At 39.9% G+C, this 19,637-nt stretch overlaps 1 protein-coding gene across 3 annotated transcripts in view; it reads left to right on the top strand.

Moving 5' to 3' along the window:
- Positions 1-267: 267 nt before the first annotated feature.
- The window catches only part of SLAIN2 (SLAIN motif family member 2), a 37,100-nt gene continuing 17,730 nt past the window's right edge, over positions 268-19,637 (top strand). Inside the window, exons 1-4 of one of the 3 annotated variants that reach the window (XM_065060844.1) lie at positions 268-831; positions 10,454-10,602; positions 17,015-17,179; positions 18,523-18,684. In XM_065060844.1, the coding sequence (XP_064916916.1) occupies positions 473-831; positions 10,454-10,602; positions 17,015-17,179; positions 18,523-18,684 (835 nt within the window). In that variant the 5' untranslated portion in view covers positions 268-472. The remainder of the gene's footprint in view (positions 832-10,453; positions 10,603-17,014; positions 17,180-18,522; positions 18,685-19,637) is intronic. The other 2 variants (XM_065060841.1, XM_065060843.1) reach the window with 2 other exon arrangements.

The following is a 19,637-nucleotide window of genomic DNA, read 5'->3' on the forward strand; positions in this document are numbered from 1 at the left end:
ACTCCCGGGTGGGACCAGCGGCCACCGAGAGCCGGGACGGGCGGCCAGGCCACGCCGGGCTGTTCCCTTAGGAGCGAGGCTCCCGGAGGAGCCAGGCAGCGGCGCCAGCCGGCGACGAAACGGACGCCAAAGCCCCCCTGCCAGGGCCGCGAACACCCGGGCGGCAGCGCCCCGCACCCGCCCGCCGCCCCGCCCAGCAACGTCACCCGCCCAACAGAGGGACGAGCGAGCGGTGACGCTTCCGGGCAACGCACATGACGCCAGGCCGATGGGCCGGGCCGGTAAGATGGCGGCGGCGGCCGGACGCGCGTTCCCCGCCCTTCCCACCGCCCGCCGCCGCTGAGGGGGCGGTGGCAGCAGCGCCCGCGGCCCGCCCCGCCACAGCCCGCCTCCGCCACGGGCCGCCCGGCCATGTAGACGGGGCGGCGCGGCCGCCCTTCCCCGCGCAGCCGCCCCTCTGCCGGCGGGCGCCATGGAGGACGTCGGCTCGGGCGTGAACGCGGACGCGGAGGTGCGGAAGCTGCAGGAGCTGGTGAAGAAGCTGGAGAAGCAGAACGAGCAGCTCCGCAGCCGCCACGGCGCCCTGCCCGCCGCCCCCGCCAGCCCCAAGCGCTTCCTGGGTGGTGGGCCCTCCCCGTCGCCCCCCGCCGCCTCCCCGCCCGACAGCCGCTGCCTCACCCCCCGGGCCGCCGCTCGGCGCCCGCCCCCCCCCGAGGAGCCCGGCGGCGGCGCGGCTGGCGAGGAGGGCAACGGCCTCCTGGACGACGCCGCGCTGCTCAGGCCGGAGGAGCTGGAGCGGTTGGCCGGCTGCGAGGAGGACGAGACCGGCTGGTGAGTAGGCGGCAGGGGCGGGCAGGGGGAGCGGGTCGTCCCGCGCCGCCGGGAGGCAGGGAAGGCACCGTCCTGTCCTTACCCGCCGTGCCCGGGGCGGAGGGGCCGTTTCCAGAGGTGGGCCTGGTCTCGGAGGTGGTGCCGGGGCTTTGTGTAGGGAGGCAGCCTCGCCCTTCGGGGCTGGATGGAGGAATTAGCTCTCCAAGATGTACTGAAGCCTCCAGGGGAAGGGTGTTTTGGTTTCTGCGCCTCACTTCGCGGCTCCCTGGAGGCCTGCAGCCCTGTGCTTTTGTTCAGCTGCGGTGAGAGTATTTCATCGGGTCACCTGGAGACCGGAGCAGGCTCCAGTTCTGCCGCAAAATCAGTTGTCAGCGTTTTCACAATTTCAGAAGGTGTGGAGGCGTTGAGAAACTTGTGGCACATTTCTGGGGTAGAGCAGAATTAGCCCACAGGTACTGTTACACTTCTTCAGACGTGCATCAAACATGTTTTAAGCCTTGATTTCTTTCAGCTGTGAAGGCAGCAAATGTAGCATACTCAGTTTCATAAATGTGTTGTCCTCAGGTGTTTTTGTTTATTGCTAACTATGTAGGACCATGGTTTACTTTAGGCGGTTCCTCTCTTTTTAAATGGACTGCTTACCCTGCTGCTCCAGCAAAAGCACCTGCAGGTGGCTGTTCAGCTTGTCTTTATTACTATTGGATGAGCTTCTACTGAGAATTAAGAAGGTTTGTCGTCTCTTAATGTCTTGCTGTTCTCCAGCTGTCTTTTTGAAGTTTGCTATGACACTAGTTGAGGAGCAGCATTAGAGCTGCAGGAGAAATAGGGAGGAGCACAGTGTCAACAGAGAAACATAAGGGAAGCGTGTACAGGGAGGAAAAGTGTAACAAAAGCAGTCTGACTTGGGTCAGAACTGGTTGTAGTGTCATCTACAAAGGTCTCTTTCTGGAGCAAACACGCAGACAGATTTAAAAAATGAAAATGTCTTTCAGAGTTAGAAACACCTTTTAAAATGCTGGAATGATTCCATGCATGAGCAATGTTTTAGTTGCTCAGGGAGGAGACAATGTGTGCACTTCCTTAGAGAAGGCATTTGCCTGACATATCCAGCCTGATCCACTGCAGAAGTATGAGAGCATAAGTTTACTTTCATCCAATACGAGCTTACTAAATTAATATGAGGCATCGTCTTCCAGATGATGAGTTTCTGCAAGGCAACTACTTTTTGGCTTATGCCGTGTAATCTACTGGTTTATAGCATGTGAGGGAAATAGAATATACTAAATTTGCACAGTAAGTTTGGAGCTGGATGGCCAGTTTTGTAAATTTTATGAATTCTAGTGATAGTAGATGTTACCATTTTACGTATTAATCTTGAATCATGAGCAACACAATGCATCTCTTCAATGAACATTAATGTCAGAAGAAAGCATATGGTGACAGTGACAGCATAAATGCTGTGTGATTTTGTTTATGCAGTTCTGGACACTCAGAGGCAGGCAGCATAGTTCACTGAGTGCTGTTCTTGCTGGTGTCAGGTGTTTGGCACATTACTTGTGCTGCCTGTTATTGTGTCTTCGATCATGTTTTTACACAAGTTCTAGTCCTCAGCGGTCCGTTACATGTCTTAATTATTTTCCTAATATTTTAGCAACTATAATGCTAATTCTCAGTCTTGAGACAATGACTGAGACACAAAAGCATACATGTGGAAAAGAGCAGTTGTTAAAATTTGATTACTGTTGTACATATCAAGAAACATGGCTATGTAATTTTAAAAAATCATGCTGTAGTATAATACACACTTAGTGATAAATGTGGTTTGGCAAGATTGATTTTTTTTTTTTTTTTTTCTCCAAATTGCTCTATAAAAATGGAAATCTAACTCCCAGAATTTCTGAATACCATTTAATTCAACTGTAGAGGCACTAAATACTCTAAAATATTTTTTTTCTTATGAAGGTAGGATGACTTTGTGCATTTGATGAATGGAGATTATTGCTCTAAATGAAGCTGGAAATTTCAGAGGGCTAGTGGAGCAATCAAAAACAAACAAGTTTGTGAAAATAAGGGGGATGATGTAAGTTTATTTCTCTTAAACTGTTCCGTAAGGATCCCACTCTTAAGGCCTTGGTTGTGCAAGGTCACTCAAAAACTAATTGAATCAACTGAATGTGTGAATGTACTTGATAAAATTTAAACCTCATGTGAACTCTTTCAGGTTCAAATGGATTTGGATCACTGCTGCTTAACCCCAAATCCTGTTTAAACTATGGGATTATACCACTGTAGAAATCAAAGACCACTTACCAGCTGAGGAAACCTAATGTGGAAACAAACTAAAGTTAAATCACATTTTGTGCATAAAAAATTGACTGATCTGGCCTGTTCTGATTGTCTACATGGAGAATCTAAAATTTGTCTTGACGTTTGTTTTCAGAAGGACCTTGCTGTGGGAGAAAACAAATGCAGAAGAGTCCTGGTTATTTGTGTTCTTCCCTCTGTGTTCTGTAATAGAGGCATTTTTTCAGACCGTGTATTCATATGTCCCATTATGGAATTGTCTGCAGACTTGTAATGGCAGAAAAAATAGTTTTCTTCTCTGTTAAAATTACGTTATTTTTCATTTAATGCTCACATAGATAAGTGCCTGTGAACTTTGACGGCAAATTTAAGATGGAACAGTTGATACTGTGACTGAAATTGATACTGAATTGAATGTGATGTGTTATTTTTTAAATCTACATTTTGGAGTTGATCAGCTCATCTTCAGGTTTTAATTCTTAAAATGCTTTTAGATAAGTCTACACAGGACTAAAGTGTAAAGTGAAATGGCAGAACTAGCTTAATTACTAACAAGTGAGAAGAACTTCGATACTGCTGTGTTAGTGGCAGCATTAGCTGTTAAACCAGCATTACAGTATTAGGAAACTTTGGGACTGTTTGTATTTTTGCCTTTTTTTTTTCTCTTCACCATGGTTAGTTAATTCCAGACCTCTTTTAAGTTTTAAACAGTTTAGCAGGAGACAATCTTCAGATCATATATCAAATTACTAAAAATATTTCAGTGAATTTATGATTAGTTTCTTTGCCATATGCTTCTGAACCCTGTTTAATATGCTGAAACTTTCTTCCTAATAGAGTACTAAAGGTTGCCAATAGGCACCTGTGCACACGCACACAGTGCTGAGCTGTACCTAGTCCCATGGAGCCTTTGCTTTAGGCCTGCTAATTACTTCCTCAAGGAGCTGCCAGTGACTTTGCTAATCTGTTCTGTGAGTGTTCCTATTTAGCTGTTCTTGGACTCAGATTGGATTGAATTTAAGTTTTTTCCAACTTCAGTCTGAGCAGGTCTTTTAAAATTAGTTAATTAAAAAGGGCAAGGAGGGGGACCAGAGTGGAGACATCTTCAGAGAGGCAGGACAATGTACACAGCTCCTTGCCTGACTTGCTGGGTAAGGTTGGGTGTGAAAGCACATTTGAGACAACTTGGTAACAGTACGCAAGGTGGCTTGCTGTATTTCTTCTTAAAAGTGAGCTGTCCAGAGTTTATTGTGGGGTAAGTGCACATGTGGGCAATTACTGTAGATTAATTAACGTGCTGTGAATCCACTGTAAGTTGCTTTATGTTAACTTGTTACACAGTCACTTATGTAAACTTTCTGAGAAGCTCTGATTTAAGCATGAGGAAAACATACAGTACTTTCTCTTCAGAATTTATAAGCAGCATGTGCATAAAGGGGTATAGAGCTTGCTGTGTGCCTGTTTTGTATGTCTAATTGCTCAGCAAACTTCAGAGCAGTTGTGTCCTCTAAATAATAGTGCTACAAAAGCTAGCCTAGTGCTTATCGGTGTTTTCATGGCACTGCAATCTACAGTCTCCTGGGTAGGGCTGAAATAGCAAACAGCTGACTGACCTTCTTTACAAACAAGAGGCAGTTACTGTGTGTTTAAAGTGAAATTTCTGGTGGCTTCAAAGGTCAATAGTAATATTTTTAGTGTTTTTAAAGATCTCATATTAGCTTGATATCCTGTTTAGCTAAGATGGAAAGCAAGAACTTATACATGTTCTCATTCAGCAGCTATTTCCATTAAATTAGCACCCGTTTTTAATAGGCTATGTTTCCGTTCTAGTAGTCCATTCCAGTTAGCTAAGTGGCTGGTTTGAGATACGGAGGACGAAAACATGATTGTCATCAGTAATTATTGTCTTTCAGCTCATATTGCTTAATGTCCTTTGAACACTAAGTGTGTTTTGGAACCCTGAAGTTTGCCATCGTGAGCTAGTGAAGTGTAGGATGTTTTAGGACAGAGCTGCACCTGAATGAACTCCCATTGTTGCAATGACACCACAGCATTTCCTCTTCAGCTCCTGAAGTGGCATTGCATTGATGTGGTTTAGGCCACTTGGAAACTGGACAGTTTCTGATCAATTCCTGCCCTGTGACATAAATAAAAGAGCAATTGATGCTTTTCATTTTGTGTCAGATTAAATGTCAGTCTGATTTAAAGGTGTGGGTTTTTTTAACCAAATTCAGATAATGGTTTCTCAAACTAGGAAGAAAAGAAGCATGTGAGAGAACTAAGAATTAGAGAAGTTATTGATTTGTCAAATGAAACAATTGGTATAACATCGTATAACACTCCGTTTGACTAATGTCTTTGGGATGTCTGTGTTGTGAAACACGTGTTTGAGGACTGTAAGAAGAACTTATTTCCATTTCTAACTTCTTGTGTGATATTTATGGCTTTTAAACATGTTTGATATTTTGATATTATGAAAGCTTCAGTATGAATTTCCCATATTGTCTTAATGGTATTCCTGAAGTTTACCTCATAATCATGTCTTGTTAGGCATGATTCACATTTCTACTTTTTGTAGTGTAGCTCTCAGGCCTAGTAATTAAGCAGACTTATTGTTTTGGAACACATTTAATGGGACATGGAGCTTTTCAACTTTTCTCTGTTCAGTGTAAGTATCAACAATACCACCTTAGAGCATATATGCTCTAATATATTACTTCTGAAAAGCTTCCCAAACAGTGGCCAGTTGTACAGAGTTTGTGTCACAGTTCTAAGGAAGCTACATGATGGTGTTACAGGAGTCTTCCAAGTTTTGGAGGCCTCTTTTTCCATTCTACAATGTCCCTTTCAGACTCTAACATGTTCGTTTGAGACAAGGAAATGAATAACTGCTGTAATTTCCAGCAACTAACCAGAGCATGGGTAAATATCCTTCATTGTTGGTGATAGGAAGGTAGTTGTGTTCCTAGTTGCACTTTTCAACCTCTTTGAATCCTCCCAATTCTACTTGAAAATTGCATCATGTAGTTGAGATGTGCTGCTTTAATATGGAGGTTCAATGATGTTGTCAAAGTATTTTTGCTGTATTCATCTCCTTATTTTGAGAGAGCTGGAGTTTTGCTGTTACTCACGCGTCTCTTAGAACTAGGAGCATTAAGTTAAGTACACCAGCCAATTAGTAATTACAGGCCGAGCAATGTGTATCAGTCAGTTACAACTGCAGGATAGGAACTTTGCAGGGGTAGGGGAGGAGGAAAGAGGATATATGTGGGCCAGATATGTGCAGGAATGTAACTTAGTTTTTTTGCCTTTTTTTTTCTTCACAACCAGAGATTCACTTCAGATCCTTACCTGTAGCTATTTATTCAAAATTCACCTTGAATTTTAACTTATTTAAATTGCTTTAAATAGGATGTCTTGAAAGTTGATCTAGTTGATCTAAAAGAGTTCAGATTGGTACTGTTGTATTCTAAATTGTGTGTTTCCAGGACTGTTCAGTATTATTGCCTCCTGAATTATTTTTACCGTGGAATTTACTCCTGTGTTTTATGGTAATTTCTTACCAATCTGGCCTTAGACTTCTGTTTTTTCTTCACATCTTCAGGTTGCTTTCTTGATCCTGTTTTTGCCTGCAACATGTTTTGTCTGCTCTCTTGTTTAGTTGGCTCCGTTGTACCTGCTCGTTTTTGCTTAAAGTTAATGTAGCTAAAATAAATGAGCTCTAACTCGAGTTCCTTCCACTTGCCATCTTCTTTCTAATTCAGATCTGTGACTTCATCTTGTTTTGTTTTTTTTTTTCCCCCTCACTCTTCTACTGAGCAGTAGAAGGTTTTTGATACAAAAACACTCTTCCTTTCTTCCCGATTAGAATCTTGGCTTCTAGTTTCATGCCTGTGGTAACTAGCCTCTTAGTATGTTAATACACTGGGAGGTGTTCCTCAGGTGAGGTAATCCCTATGCAGATATTCCATTCCTACCTCAATGTTGTGTCCTCTTTTTTCAGAGCCTTTTCCAACTCAGCTGTCTCCTAGAGGAACGTGCTACAACTCGCCCAGTTCGGCTGACGTTATCACATGAGCTCGTGGTGACAGCAGTCTTTGCGCAAAAGCTCTGCCGTTTTTGTGCTGCGTCTTTCTCTATTAATCAGTAGAGCCTCTGGCTGCTTTAAGCTTCAGGTTGGCGTTGCTGTGGCACAGCTGACTAGTGACAGCTGAAAGAAAGGAATATTACTGTGTGCAGCAGAATCAGAGTGTCTGGCCTGCTTAGTGCTGTTTCAAAATAGGTCAAAGCTCCTGGATTTCTTTTTGTATACTGTTTGTTGTTGTTGTTGTTGGTTTGGTTGCTTTGTTCATTTGTTTTTCTTACTTTGTGTCACTGAAGTGTAGAGTCTTTCCTGTGGAGAAGTTGGAGTGTTGGTTTCTGGTGTGTTAACATTTGTAGTAAGGATGATAAGCTGTCGACTTCCTCAATCGTTTTCAACTTCCTGTTTTGAGAAAGTGATTTAGTAGCATTTGAAGGCACACTGGTAATCTTCATTCTTGAAGTTGTTGTCCTGCCAATCAGTGCTGTTGCATTGCTGTAGAGCGCATTAACAGGTGCAAATGGGAGTAAATCTCTTCTGGAGAGCTCTTCAGCTAAGGAGGACCAATATCTTTGTGTCAAACAATAGTTTGACAAAGAGGGTTACTTGGCTGAATGAAGTTATTTGTACATGCTTCAGAGTCTCCTTTCTGTTCTTTTTCCCTTCCAGCTGTTGCAAAGAGAATAAGTAGCAAAAGCATCACTCTGATTCTTATCCTTGGTTTGAGGGTTTTTTTAAATCCAAATTAGGCAAAGCATGTAGAATTAAGTCAGTTTCAAAACTTGAGATTGGCAGTTCCTTGTCAGATGGGAAATTAAGATCACTGCTTGCTAATAGTGAGACTTTATAATTACATGATGTGCAAGAAACTGTCCTGGAAGAGCCATTGCGTTACTGTATCAATGCATAGGTGTTTATTGTGAAGTAATGTAATTGTGTGAAACACGTATATTCTGAAGCTCTGTGGTTTCTTGAGGTGTAAAATGTGAAACAAAGGCTGTTAAAGGAAAAAAAAAAAACAACCAGTTGACTCAAAAGAGGTGGGAGAACCTGCAATATGTTTGCTTAGAAAGGGTGGTGGAAATGTGGGAGCTGCATGAGCCTGGATTGCTTCAGTAAGTAGACTGCTTGTGAAGCAAACACAACAGTTGGAAATTGCAGAAGAGAATGTGTTAGAGCTTAAAATACCCGGTGCCATTTTTATTAGTCTTGTAGGTTTGTTGAAGGGATTTCTTTAGTGTGTCTTTCAAAGAGGACATGCACTTTAATTTCTTGCCTATTATACTATTACTGTAAACACTTCAAATGTGCATGGAACTTCTCGAATACAGTAAGACATGTCAGCTCTTCAGAAGTGTAGGAGTGAGTCCGGCCTGTACAGCACAGAAGTTGGTTTTGTTGCCTTTGACACTTCTTTGTATTGTGTAAACTTACATTAGGACCTAAAAGAGTACAGGCAAGTAAATGCTAAAAAGGCAGTAAATTCAAAGTGTTAGAGAGCTAGTACATGTTAAACATTACTTTTAACTGTATGCAGATAATCACAGAAAGTACAGCAATTTGTGTAATTGTTTACATAGTACTGTAAAAATTGAGTGGTTCTTGTGCTTTCCAAGAATCTCCAGGGCTATAAAGATGTGATGGGCTCTTTGTTTTTTTTTTGTGGGCAGAATACCTGTGAAGATTGTAAGGATTTCTAAAAAATCAGTTTTAACGACCAGCATGATACTGGCCAAAGCATAAGCTTTGGACTGTAGTATATGGCAGTGGCTATTTGCATTGTTTACAAGCAGCTTCATTTTTGTTGGAAAACCTGTCAGCTGATGAAAATTCTCTCTTGCATTTGCAAACATAGCTTTCTAATTTCACTATTTATGAGGGAAGAGTGTTTTGGAGCATGCTCTGAATAGATAGATGTCATTCATGTGAGATATTTGTGGGGGTTTTATAAGGTGCTGCTTGGGAAGCTTTTTTAAGAAGTGATCTTAAGGGCAGTAATTTAAAAAGAAAAATCTACTAAAGCTGTTTGTAAAAAAACTAAGTTCAAGTTCTAGGATTACAGAGGAAGGATCAGCAAATAGAGCTGTGGGAGAAAAACTTCTGTGTTGCTGGTGTCATTGGCAGAAAGGAAACCAGTTTTTGCTGTTTTGTCTGGAAGCATGGCTGATTAGGCTGTCAAATGTTCCTCAGTTACAATGTGTAGGATACAACCACATTCACTTGGAGTATGAAGTCTCTCATTACTCCTAGAAGAAACACTGATTTAACCGCTTCTGCATGTGCATAAGCTCTAGTTGGAGCTGTAGGTCATTGTTGTCTTTTGCTGAAGCACATTTCCAAGTTTGGTTCTAGACCAAAGATAAGGCTTAAATATCTGTATTTTGAGTTTGTGATTGGTTTTGACTTTAATATGTTTGTTGAGGGAAGAGAAGTTTTCAGCTAAATTTCTAGAGCCTTTGAACTGGAATACTTCTTCAGTCGTGGAATGCTGACGTTAAAATAAATGAATGGAAGTGCTGACAGGCAAAGGCCTCAGCGTGTCCTGAAGAACAATATGGGCTCATTGTTTCTCTCTTCTCTGTGCATTATCTTGTTTCTTGCTTTTAATGCTTGACTGTATACCCCTTAGGACAGAGATACTCCCTTTTGTTCGGTTTTCAAAGGAAAATGAAAGGATCAGGTGCTGGGATACAAATTAGAAGTAAAAATGAAATGTTTATTGTTCAAGGATACTGAAATAGTAGGTGTATTCTGTGCACTTAAAGTTCACTGTTCCTTGGCTGTCAAGATGCTTATCACTTGCTACATCTTTGTCTTTATGAAAACAACAGTTGCATATTGTGTAGTGCTTTATTTCCTCCTTTTAGGTGAATGTTACTTAAATCTGAAAAGATTTATCCTGATTTGTACATTTATGTGACAAAGTGAAATTGTATACCTAATATGTCTGAAAAAGTGAAGACACTTTTGTTTCTGGTGTATCAGTCAGCATATCCCAGTGTAGCAATGCAGGCATCACTTCTTGCCAGAAGTCCTTTGGCAGCCATATGCTTTCAGTATTATATTGCATTCAAAATAGTTAATTTAAAGGTAAAACTTGTGCTTTCTTTATATTTTGGGATTGTAGTGTAGATATAGTATAAAAACAGATAGCGTCCTATGTGGTATTTTGTTACGTGCCTGATCTTATGCTCATTTTGTCTGTCTTCACAGATTTTTTTTTTCCCTCCTTTTCAGGTTATATACGTCCCCAAAGAAGAAACTAAATCCAGTGCAAAAATGCGTCAGTCCATTAGTTTGGTGCAGGCAGGTGTTGGATTACCCAAGTCCTGACATTGAATGTGCTAAAAAGTCGCTGATCCACAGGCTGGAACAGACAATGTCAGGTGAGTTCCTGCATACTAACGTCACTGGGTTGTACACATGTATTCTGAAACTGTCAGAATTAGCTGATAGTTGTGAGAGAAGAGGTGAGATCCTGCAGTTACTTCTGTCTAAAGTTTTCATTACGGTTTGCAAGCAGTAATTCACTCTACTCATTTTCTGGATTGCATGAGTGAAATGAAAGGAAGCATTAGACCAGGAGTCATGATTTCGGAGTTTTATGCTACTTGCATAGTTACAATTTGGTCAGAAGTTTTCAGGAAGAAACAATGGCCTTAACTTGAGAGGTTTTCTTGTCTTGTTTTAAAATAGAAGCCTATATTAAACTGTCATCATTGTTAGGTGCTTTTTGGCATGTTACCAGGGAACTTAGTTTTCTGTTAGATGAACTATTTTATTTCATCTAAAGAAATGAAGGCCCGAATTCTTTAATACTTTGGGGAGGTAATACTGATTTCCTTTCCTCCCATCCCTGGTAACTTACGACCTTGTCATAGTCAGATTAAGAAATCCGGAGTTCGTGATTCTTCTTTGACACAAATTAGTTGGCTATATTCAAAACTGGGGAAGAACCGAGCATTTGGCCCTGTGAGGATGAAAGCCTACATTCTCTGCCCTTTTATTCCCAGCCTTTTTGATGTCAAACCAGCAGTAAAATGCTGAAGGTCTGATTAGAATTATCTGTATATCTGGCTTCTTGTTTTATTTTAATCTCGTTGTTAGATCCTATTTTTACGTATTTTTTTAAATTATGCCTACTTAATATTCTTTCTTGCTATTAATATCCTCTCTGTATTTCCATCTTTTTGCAGTCTTTTGCTATGTGCAATCTTTTCTTTTTTTTTTTTTTTTTAAACTGTTATCTTCAGGAATTAGAAGAATGGCAGAACTTGAGCTAAGAATATGTGAACACGTAGTTCCAGGAGTGTTCCCAACTACCAGCTCCTTTACATAGTTCACATATAAACTTTGTGCTGAGTTTGACTGTAACTTTTTTTTTTCCCCTCCTTGAATGCTTTTATGAAACAATGCAGTCTTTATTCTGGTTTGTACTAAAATTGTTCTTAATAAATGAAAATGTCGATGGTAGATCACACAAGAAGTCCATTTCTTATAAAATCGTGGGCATGATGGTGAGTGTGCTGTCAGTATGAGTCGCCTTTGATCTTTCCCTGTTTCTTAAGCTTTGTGTATGCTGCCTTGATGAATGTCTTTTAACCATTTTCCTGAACAGTTACCATGCTATATAGCTTGTGACAGATAAAGACTGAAATTCTGAACAATTTAAAGTACCTAGACCACAGGGATTTATGAACAATTATACAAGTTTTGGAGTATGGATACTACTGAGTGTTTAGGACTGGATAGCAGTGTGGTTAAGCATGAACAGTTCTGTTAATGTTTTGACTTTTTTCAGAACTGATTAGAAATCTTGTAGAAGTACCATAAATTGTGTTACCCTTAGGGTATCTTTAAAAATTCAGTCATAGTTGAAGCAGAGCTGCAGGAAGATTCCCAATGAAATGGAGACACTTGAAAGTTTTATCTTTCAAGTGATGTGTCTTGGCAACTTTACCTCTTTTTTCCATAGACCTAAGTCTGTGGACTGCCTCTAGCAGTGAAACTTGCAGGAATACTGCAATTCACCTATAGTGCTAATATGGGAAAATATTAGCAGTAGAAGAGATGGTGTCGAGGGTTAAGATTGCGGGGTGACAATAAAACCCTGGCAGAGGTATTGTTAACCCCCTCTTCCACCCCCCCACTTCCCCCTGTTTGCCCCTCCCTCTTCCTCCTTTCCACTAAGGAGAGACGATTGGGAGGAAAAGAAGGACAGAGAGAAGAGAGTTGGAAAAAATTAAAGATGTTTTACTAATGCTACTAATAAGAATAGAGAAAATAATACAAAATATACAAAACCAATCTTGAAAGTCTCAGCAACTGCAGAGCCGGCAACCAAAGTCCTGGATTAGACTCTGCAGCCAATCGGAGCTGGATTCAGTCTCTCACTAGGCCTCAGTTCGCAGGGACGACTAGCAAGGTCCTCTCCTAATGTCAGCCATAAGCAGAAGGGAAAAGGCAAAAGGGACGAGATCCTCGTGATCTCGCACTTTTATATGAAGTATTCACGTGAATGGAATGTTGTACACAGTTGGTCAGTTTCTTGGTCACTTGTTTCTCGTCGCCCCTCTTGCGAGATGTCCATCCGTGCTTATCAATAAGTTTGCATTCCGTTGCTAGGTTTACCAAAACATGTGTCTGGTTCTCCAGGAAGATGCAGCTAATATGAAGCTTTAGCTGACAGGCAAATTCACTAAAAGAGAAACTTGTTTTTAGCAAAACCAGGACAGATGGGCACTAATACTGCTGATTGGAGAAGGTTTCATGGAAAAATCAATTTGCAATAAAAAATAAAATTGTCCGTTAGAGCAACTGGCCTACTTACAGATATAGGGTAGCAGGAGGCTCTGCTGGAGAAGGCAAGCAGTGCTGCTTGTAACCTTGTGTGTGTTTCCTACACTACAACTTCTAGAATATCTTGTGACCTGTATTTTACATAGTGTATCTCATGGACCCATCGCTTAACCTGTTACTTGTTCAGTTTATCAATTTCAGTTCCAATCTCTAAGAATAAGGCTTTTCATACTACTGTTACTTTCTCTCCTGAATCCCTGTTGCTTTTTCTTTTGCTTTGATTATTTTTTCTTTGTCAGTTCCTGTTGTTACATCTTTCTAGTCTAATATCTTTTTGCTGTTTGTCAGTCTCAAATGCACTCTCGTATTCCAGACTTTCCTCTTCCTTCTTCTAAAGTAATCTTTTCCACTGCACAATGATAAAGGAAGGAAGAGTGACTTTGAGCTCTGTGCTGCTGTGGGCAGTTACTGAGAACACAGGTTGCACAGTGCCTTGTCGCTAGTTAGTTCAGGTTTACAATTGCAGAGCGAGTCCTTCTCAGTGTTGGAAGCATGTTCAGACTAGAGGGAACCTTAGGTGTGTTTGGTACAAAGACCTCTCTTAGCCATGCCTCAGCTCCTTGGTCAAAAGTGCAAGAGTGCATTTCATGTTGGCTGGAAACCATGGCTTCCACTACGTGGTCTAAAATCACATGGAGTTGAGCACATCAGGAAAGTAACTGCAGGAACAGGGAAATACCAGATGGAAGAATTTCTGGAAGTGGTGCTTTCTTAAGACTTAGTTGCACAGAATTAGAAAAGATTAACTTTGGTCACATTGCAGTTTTTATTATGGCAGTGTTTTTATTTAAATATTTGAAATCAAGCATATGATCAGTATAGCTGGTAGGAGAGCTGTGTGGCTATATATGTAAAAGAGCTGTCATATTTTCCATGCTGAGTTTGACTTTTCAGCTAAGCATTGAGCTTGTTCATAACCAGCTGTTATTTAGTTAACTTTGGTCTCAGTGATAGGCTTTGCTAATGATTGGTTTGAATTATTTTACTGCGAGGACTGCTGGAATAAATTTGTCACTTAAATGTAATAAAAATAAACATCAGGACTTAAGCATTTGGAAAAAATTGACCTGATGTATACAGTAGGTTTTCTGAACCACCTAAACATGAGTTTTCCGCACCCAGATTTTTCTATTCCTATTTTATAGGACAAAAGAGAGATTCAACACCAATTTAACCAAGTGTCAACTAAAATAATTCAGATGCTGCATACTGTTTCTGAACATTATAAAAGAAAATTTACATTAAAATAAAAGTGTTTGTTTAACCCGCCCCTCTAGTGTTTTGAAAGCTAATGTGTAATCTTTTGTAAACTGTTTCATCTAATATAGCATCATTTTAATGTTAAAATGAGTCATCTGTCTTACTAATGTTGTCTGACGCTCCTGAAGACCATATCTCCAGTTGTTGTAAAACAGTAACATCTTACCAAGTTACAGAAATCCCTGGTGGAAGAACTTCAGGAATTCTAAGCCAGAAAAATGGTTTGAGTCCAGCTTTTTTCTGTGGAAAAATACAGTAGGGAGGGAGGCAGAAGTTCACATTAGCTAGGATGAAAGCTGGTGTACCACATGAAGTGCTGTTATGTACCACGGTATGCTTTTTATATGTAACGGAAGTATGCATGCTTTCATCTAAAGAAATCTGTGTGGCAGAATATTTTGTACCATTATGGCTGCCTACAAAGAACCTGTTTTGAGGGGTACACAGTAGTATGATTGTTTTCTAATTTGTGGTTAATATTTTAAAACACTGGTCTCTGTAATAAGTACAAAATAAAGAACTGTTGTGCAGACTTAGATTTTAGGATTTTTTTACTGTCATTTTTAGCAAGAGATGAAAAGTAAAATTTATTTTGGCATGAGAACAAAGATTCAGTTGGAATAGATGCTTTGGGGTTCCTGTGTGAATGGCAGAAGAACTTGCTATCAAAGGAGTTTGTATCAGAGTTAACCAGAATATAACTGACTTGTAATTACTGGTTTTGTTAACTGAGTTTTGTAATGAAATGGAGATTTCCTTTCTGACACTCAAAATAAACTGGAGGTTGCTAGAATTCATTAAATTCATTAATTGTTTAAATCAGTGCATAACATTTAAGGCTTGCAGTGAAAGCTGGAATATAAACTTTCTATCCTCTATCTATACCTGTCTTTTCACTCTAATTAAAACAGCAGTTGTATTAACTGGTTTAGATTCTAGAAAGGATCTTTACATGAGGTGCAGTTTAAGGAATCTGCTGTAAAGTCAAATTAATTTCTGCTGCTTCCACCTCTGTGCTGCATTCTGCCATCCGTGTGGTTGGTAATATGGTTTTTTTGGGTGCTACTAAAAACTAATTCACTGCTGCAGTCAGTTAAAATACTCTAGATGTGCGTAACCTAAATCCACTCAGTAGGCTGGGTAATCGTGCAGCCTCACCATTGCTTGTACTGAACTGAGAAAGCAGCAGCCAAGAGGGAAGTGGAGCGGGCAAAGGAGCTGAGCAGGCATTGCTGCTGAAAGCAGCATCTCATGCAGCTGTAGCCTCCTCTGGCTTCTTGTAATGTCAAAACAAAACAAGAAAAATCTTACACTGAATAAAAGGATTTTTAGTAAACAAGTTAATGCGAAGTTGTCTGGCACAGCAGAAGAGAGTTCAATTCCATTCCTTTTTTTGAGTCCACTACTATCGGTAACATAATTATTGCAGTAATTGAAGCCCTTTTTCAGTAACAAATATCACACAGTGTTCTTTGAATAGCTTAATTTCTACCCTGTTTTTTTAAGAATTATTTCAGTGTATTGCCATACATTTGCCAGATCTGTTCTTGTCAGTTCATATTATATATGCATAGTTTCAGTACTGGCGTGTCTTAAAGACAGTTTCGTTTCTAGTAGCTAGGTGATATGCACCTTAATCTAACCTAGGTTTGTATATCATAAAGTTTAGATCTTTAGCTTTCAGTTTAATATTTTGCAATTTAATTTGATCTTGGATAAAATGCAGTTCTGTTTGGCATAAAATACTTTCAGCAATGGAGGAACTGATTTTACTGAAAATGACCGAATTTCCTTTGGCTCCCACTTCTGCCATTAAAGTTCCATTTTCTATTATATTAAAATAAAACGTCAATTTCTGAACAAAATATTCCTTTACGTAGCTATACAAATCATACACCTGGCAACTAGGGGGATTGCAATGTTGTGCTGAAAATGTTCACCAGTAGTTAAAATTCATCTGAAAATACTTTAGTATTGAAATACTTACAATAAATAGCAGAGGAAAGTGCCCCATTTTAGATCTTATATATGGCATCGAAGCCCACCAACATAAAGATCCCAAAGCACTAGAACAGGAGATATATAGAAGGGAATAACTGTACAGTCAATTTGCTTTATTGCACTCAGTAGGTTCGTGATACCCAGAAATAAAATCATTGAGCACAGCAAATGCTGGTTTTTCATTTTAGTGTATGCTCTGGGGAATTTTATAGGTGGTTCTGTGGCGTCAACCTTGGGGCTACTGTTGAAATACCAGGTGATCTAGAGAGGTCTGTGAATTCTGGAGAACTAGACCTCATAGTGTGCTCTGGTTTGTAGGTAATTGTGCATAGGATGTATGTTTGCATATCTTAGCTACTACTGTCTTTTGTGTTGCTTCCCTCCTTTTTCCCAACACCTACATTGGACATCGTGAAGACATCATTTGTAATGATCTTAGATCTGATTTTTAGAAGGAATATATTTGTCACTATCTCATTTTGCACTCTACTCCCAGTCCTTCCACAGTGTGATTGTATCTAGGAGATGAAGATATCAGTTGAAAAACTTCTCGGTGACTGAAATGTTTTACTTGAATTGTATAGTAATTAAATCACATTGAAAATGTTGTATAGTGTTGTATTCATTTTTCACTGGTTCCTTCAGTATAATTTGTTGCTCCCCTTCTCTTTTATACAGTTCTCAAGAGACAGAGTTTGTACAGCAGCCCTTTCAGTGCGGTCAGTTATGCAAGCTCCTATAGTCCAAATACTAGTAGCCCCTACAGCAGTGGTTTCAACTCTCCCTCCTCAACACCAGTGAAATCTGCTTTAGTGAAACAGCTCATACCTCCTGGTACCTCAGGTGAGTGTGTGTATGAATGTCTGTTCTTTCCTCTTACATTTGCATTCAACTAGAATAAGAAGTACACCAAAAACCTGTTGGTCTTTTGCAGGATGTTTGCATCATGCAGCATTAAAGCTTTTTAGGAAAGGCTTTTTTACAGACTTTTTGGCATGAGATACATTTAATTTTTTTTTCCTCTGTATGTCCAAGTCCTTAAGATCACTGATGCATTTTAGCAGTTACACCAAAAGATGTGTTGTTAGTTCTGTGGAGTCCCAACACACTTAAGTGACTTCTAGTATTGGCTCTGTAATTGACTGGGATGTAAGTTCCATAGTAGGTGTTTAAAGGTTAGGTGTTGGTAGCTGTAAAGTCTCTAAAACTACCATACTTCTTTTTAACTGAAAAATTTGCTATGCAATGAATCCATCAGAACCTCTGAGATGTGAACTATATAATCCAAGGAAGAAGCATGTGTTTAATTAAAGGCATTCCTTGGGGTTTTGCAGTCATCAGTGTAAACAGTAACTTCTGGCAATGTTTTCTGCCTTTGTTCTGCACCGTAGAGACTTTCTTTGCATCAGAAAAAAATGATGGCTGGTACATATCTTTACTCTGAAGTCACAATGTTGACTCTATTATATGTACTTCAAATCATGTTAGCTTGCAGGGAAGATGAAGAAATATTGCAGTGATAATCCAGCTATTTGCAGGTCACTGTGCGTTGCTCTGCGTTGTGTGCTACCACGCTGTATCTGCCGGCAGGACAGAGAGATGAAATGTGACTAGCAGTGGGGTGTCAGGCAGAAGGCAGCAAACAGCAAGAGTTTTTCAGGTGTTGTAGTTTAGCAAAGGTGTGTACATAGAACAGGTAGAATTTTCAGATAAACTGTATTCTAAGCATTCCAAATTGAATCAATATTCATTGGATCAGTAAGTCCATATTGGCAGGAAAGATATAGTCAAACTTAAGTCTTACAGGATAGTGAAACCACACATGGAACAGGTATGCAGTTGTTCTTAGTGTAAGACCTGTGTTAGCTTTATAGCAGTTGAAACTTGGTACAGGTAGACCAGATTATATGTCATTCATTTGTTTTGTCACCATTATAATGATTTTGTAAAGTTGCTCATTTTTAGGAGGTAATGGCTAAGCTCTGCTTGTATAAATTGTATTTTCAGCCTGGGTTTGGAATGAAATGTTTCAAATGGTCTGTCAGACTCAATGTCTCCATCAGTCATCATCTGTGTTCACATGGGTGGTTCTTCTAGGAAAGGAAATAGAGCTTGCCTTTTTGCAGCACCATCCCCCCACCCTTTTATTAACATGTCCTTTTTTTTGTTTGTTTTTCTTTCTCTAGGTCATCTTAAAAGTTCAGCAGATAGAAATCCTCCACTAAGTCCACAGTCCTCTCTGGACAGTGAATTAAGTGCATCAGAGGTGGATGAAGACTCTATTGGGTCTAATTACAAGCTAAATGATGTTACAGATGTGCAAATTTTAGCACGAATGCAGGAAGAAAGTAAGTATTTTCCATCCTGAAAACAAAGTGGAGCAGTTGATAGTTGTGGTTTGGTTTTGTTTTGTGTTTTTTAATTGAGTAATTGCAATAACAAATGCTTAGCAGCACTGGAAGAGGGGTGTAGATTCTACTACAGATGTACAAATGTAGCTCTCCTGAGAAGGCTGGCTGAGACCTTCTGCCTCCAGGATAAGGAAAGGATGTTATTGTGCAGGAGTGTTCTTTTGGAACGGCGGACAAAATAAATGCTAGAGGGAGTATGAATTTGTTGCATATTGTATATGCTAAAATTATGATTGTTAGACCTGCGACCAATCTTCTCAGGAGATATGTGCCTTCCTGATGTAATCCAGTCTTGCTGACAGCAGTGCCTAAACCATGATTTAAATCACCAAAATGTAAATATTGCAAAGAATAAGAAAAGCACCTGTGTAGATGTCCCTCTTTTATTAAAGGTTTAGTTGAGACTTTTTGTCTTCTGATCCTTCTGAGTCTGGAGAAAGTAGTAGTAATTTCACTTGTCTATCTTGGTGGTCTCTAGACTTCATTATTGCATACTTCTATCAGTGGAAAAAAAAAAAAATAACAAACACACATCACAAACAAGCAAAAAAACCAAACCCCCAATATGTATTTTTTAATAAATTATACACATGTACTGCTCTACTAATGTATTATATGCACAAAAATACACAAATGTACACAAAAAATATAAACATTTTAAAAGCATTTATCCACTCTCTAGCTCATCCTATTTAAAAATATTATTTTATTGGTATTACAGAATTTACTTACTGTAGCTCAGTTTTGCGTACCCCCTGGGGTGCATGCACCACACTTCAGAGACCACTGGTCTAACAACTTTATCCTCTCTAGGGGTAGCTTATCACATGGCTTCTGTTACATTTACTAATACATTGCAAGAGACAATTTATTGTGGCTGCTAGAATTGT

The sequence above is a fragment of the Columba livia genome, chromosome 4 (assembly GCF_036013475.1).
Source record: "Columba livia isolate bColLiv1 breed racing homer chromosome 4, bColLiv1.pat.W.v2, whole genome shotgun sequence".
Lineage (NCBI taxonomy): Eukaryota > Metazoa > Chordata > Aves > Columbiformes > Columbidae > Columba > Columba livia.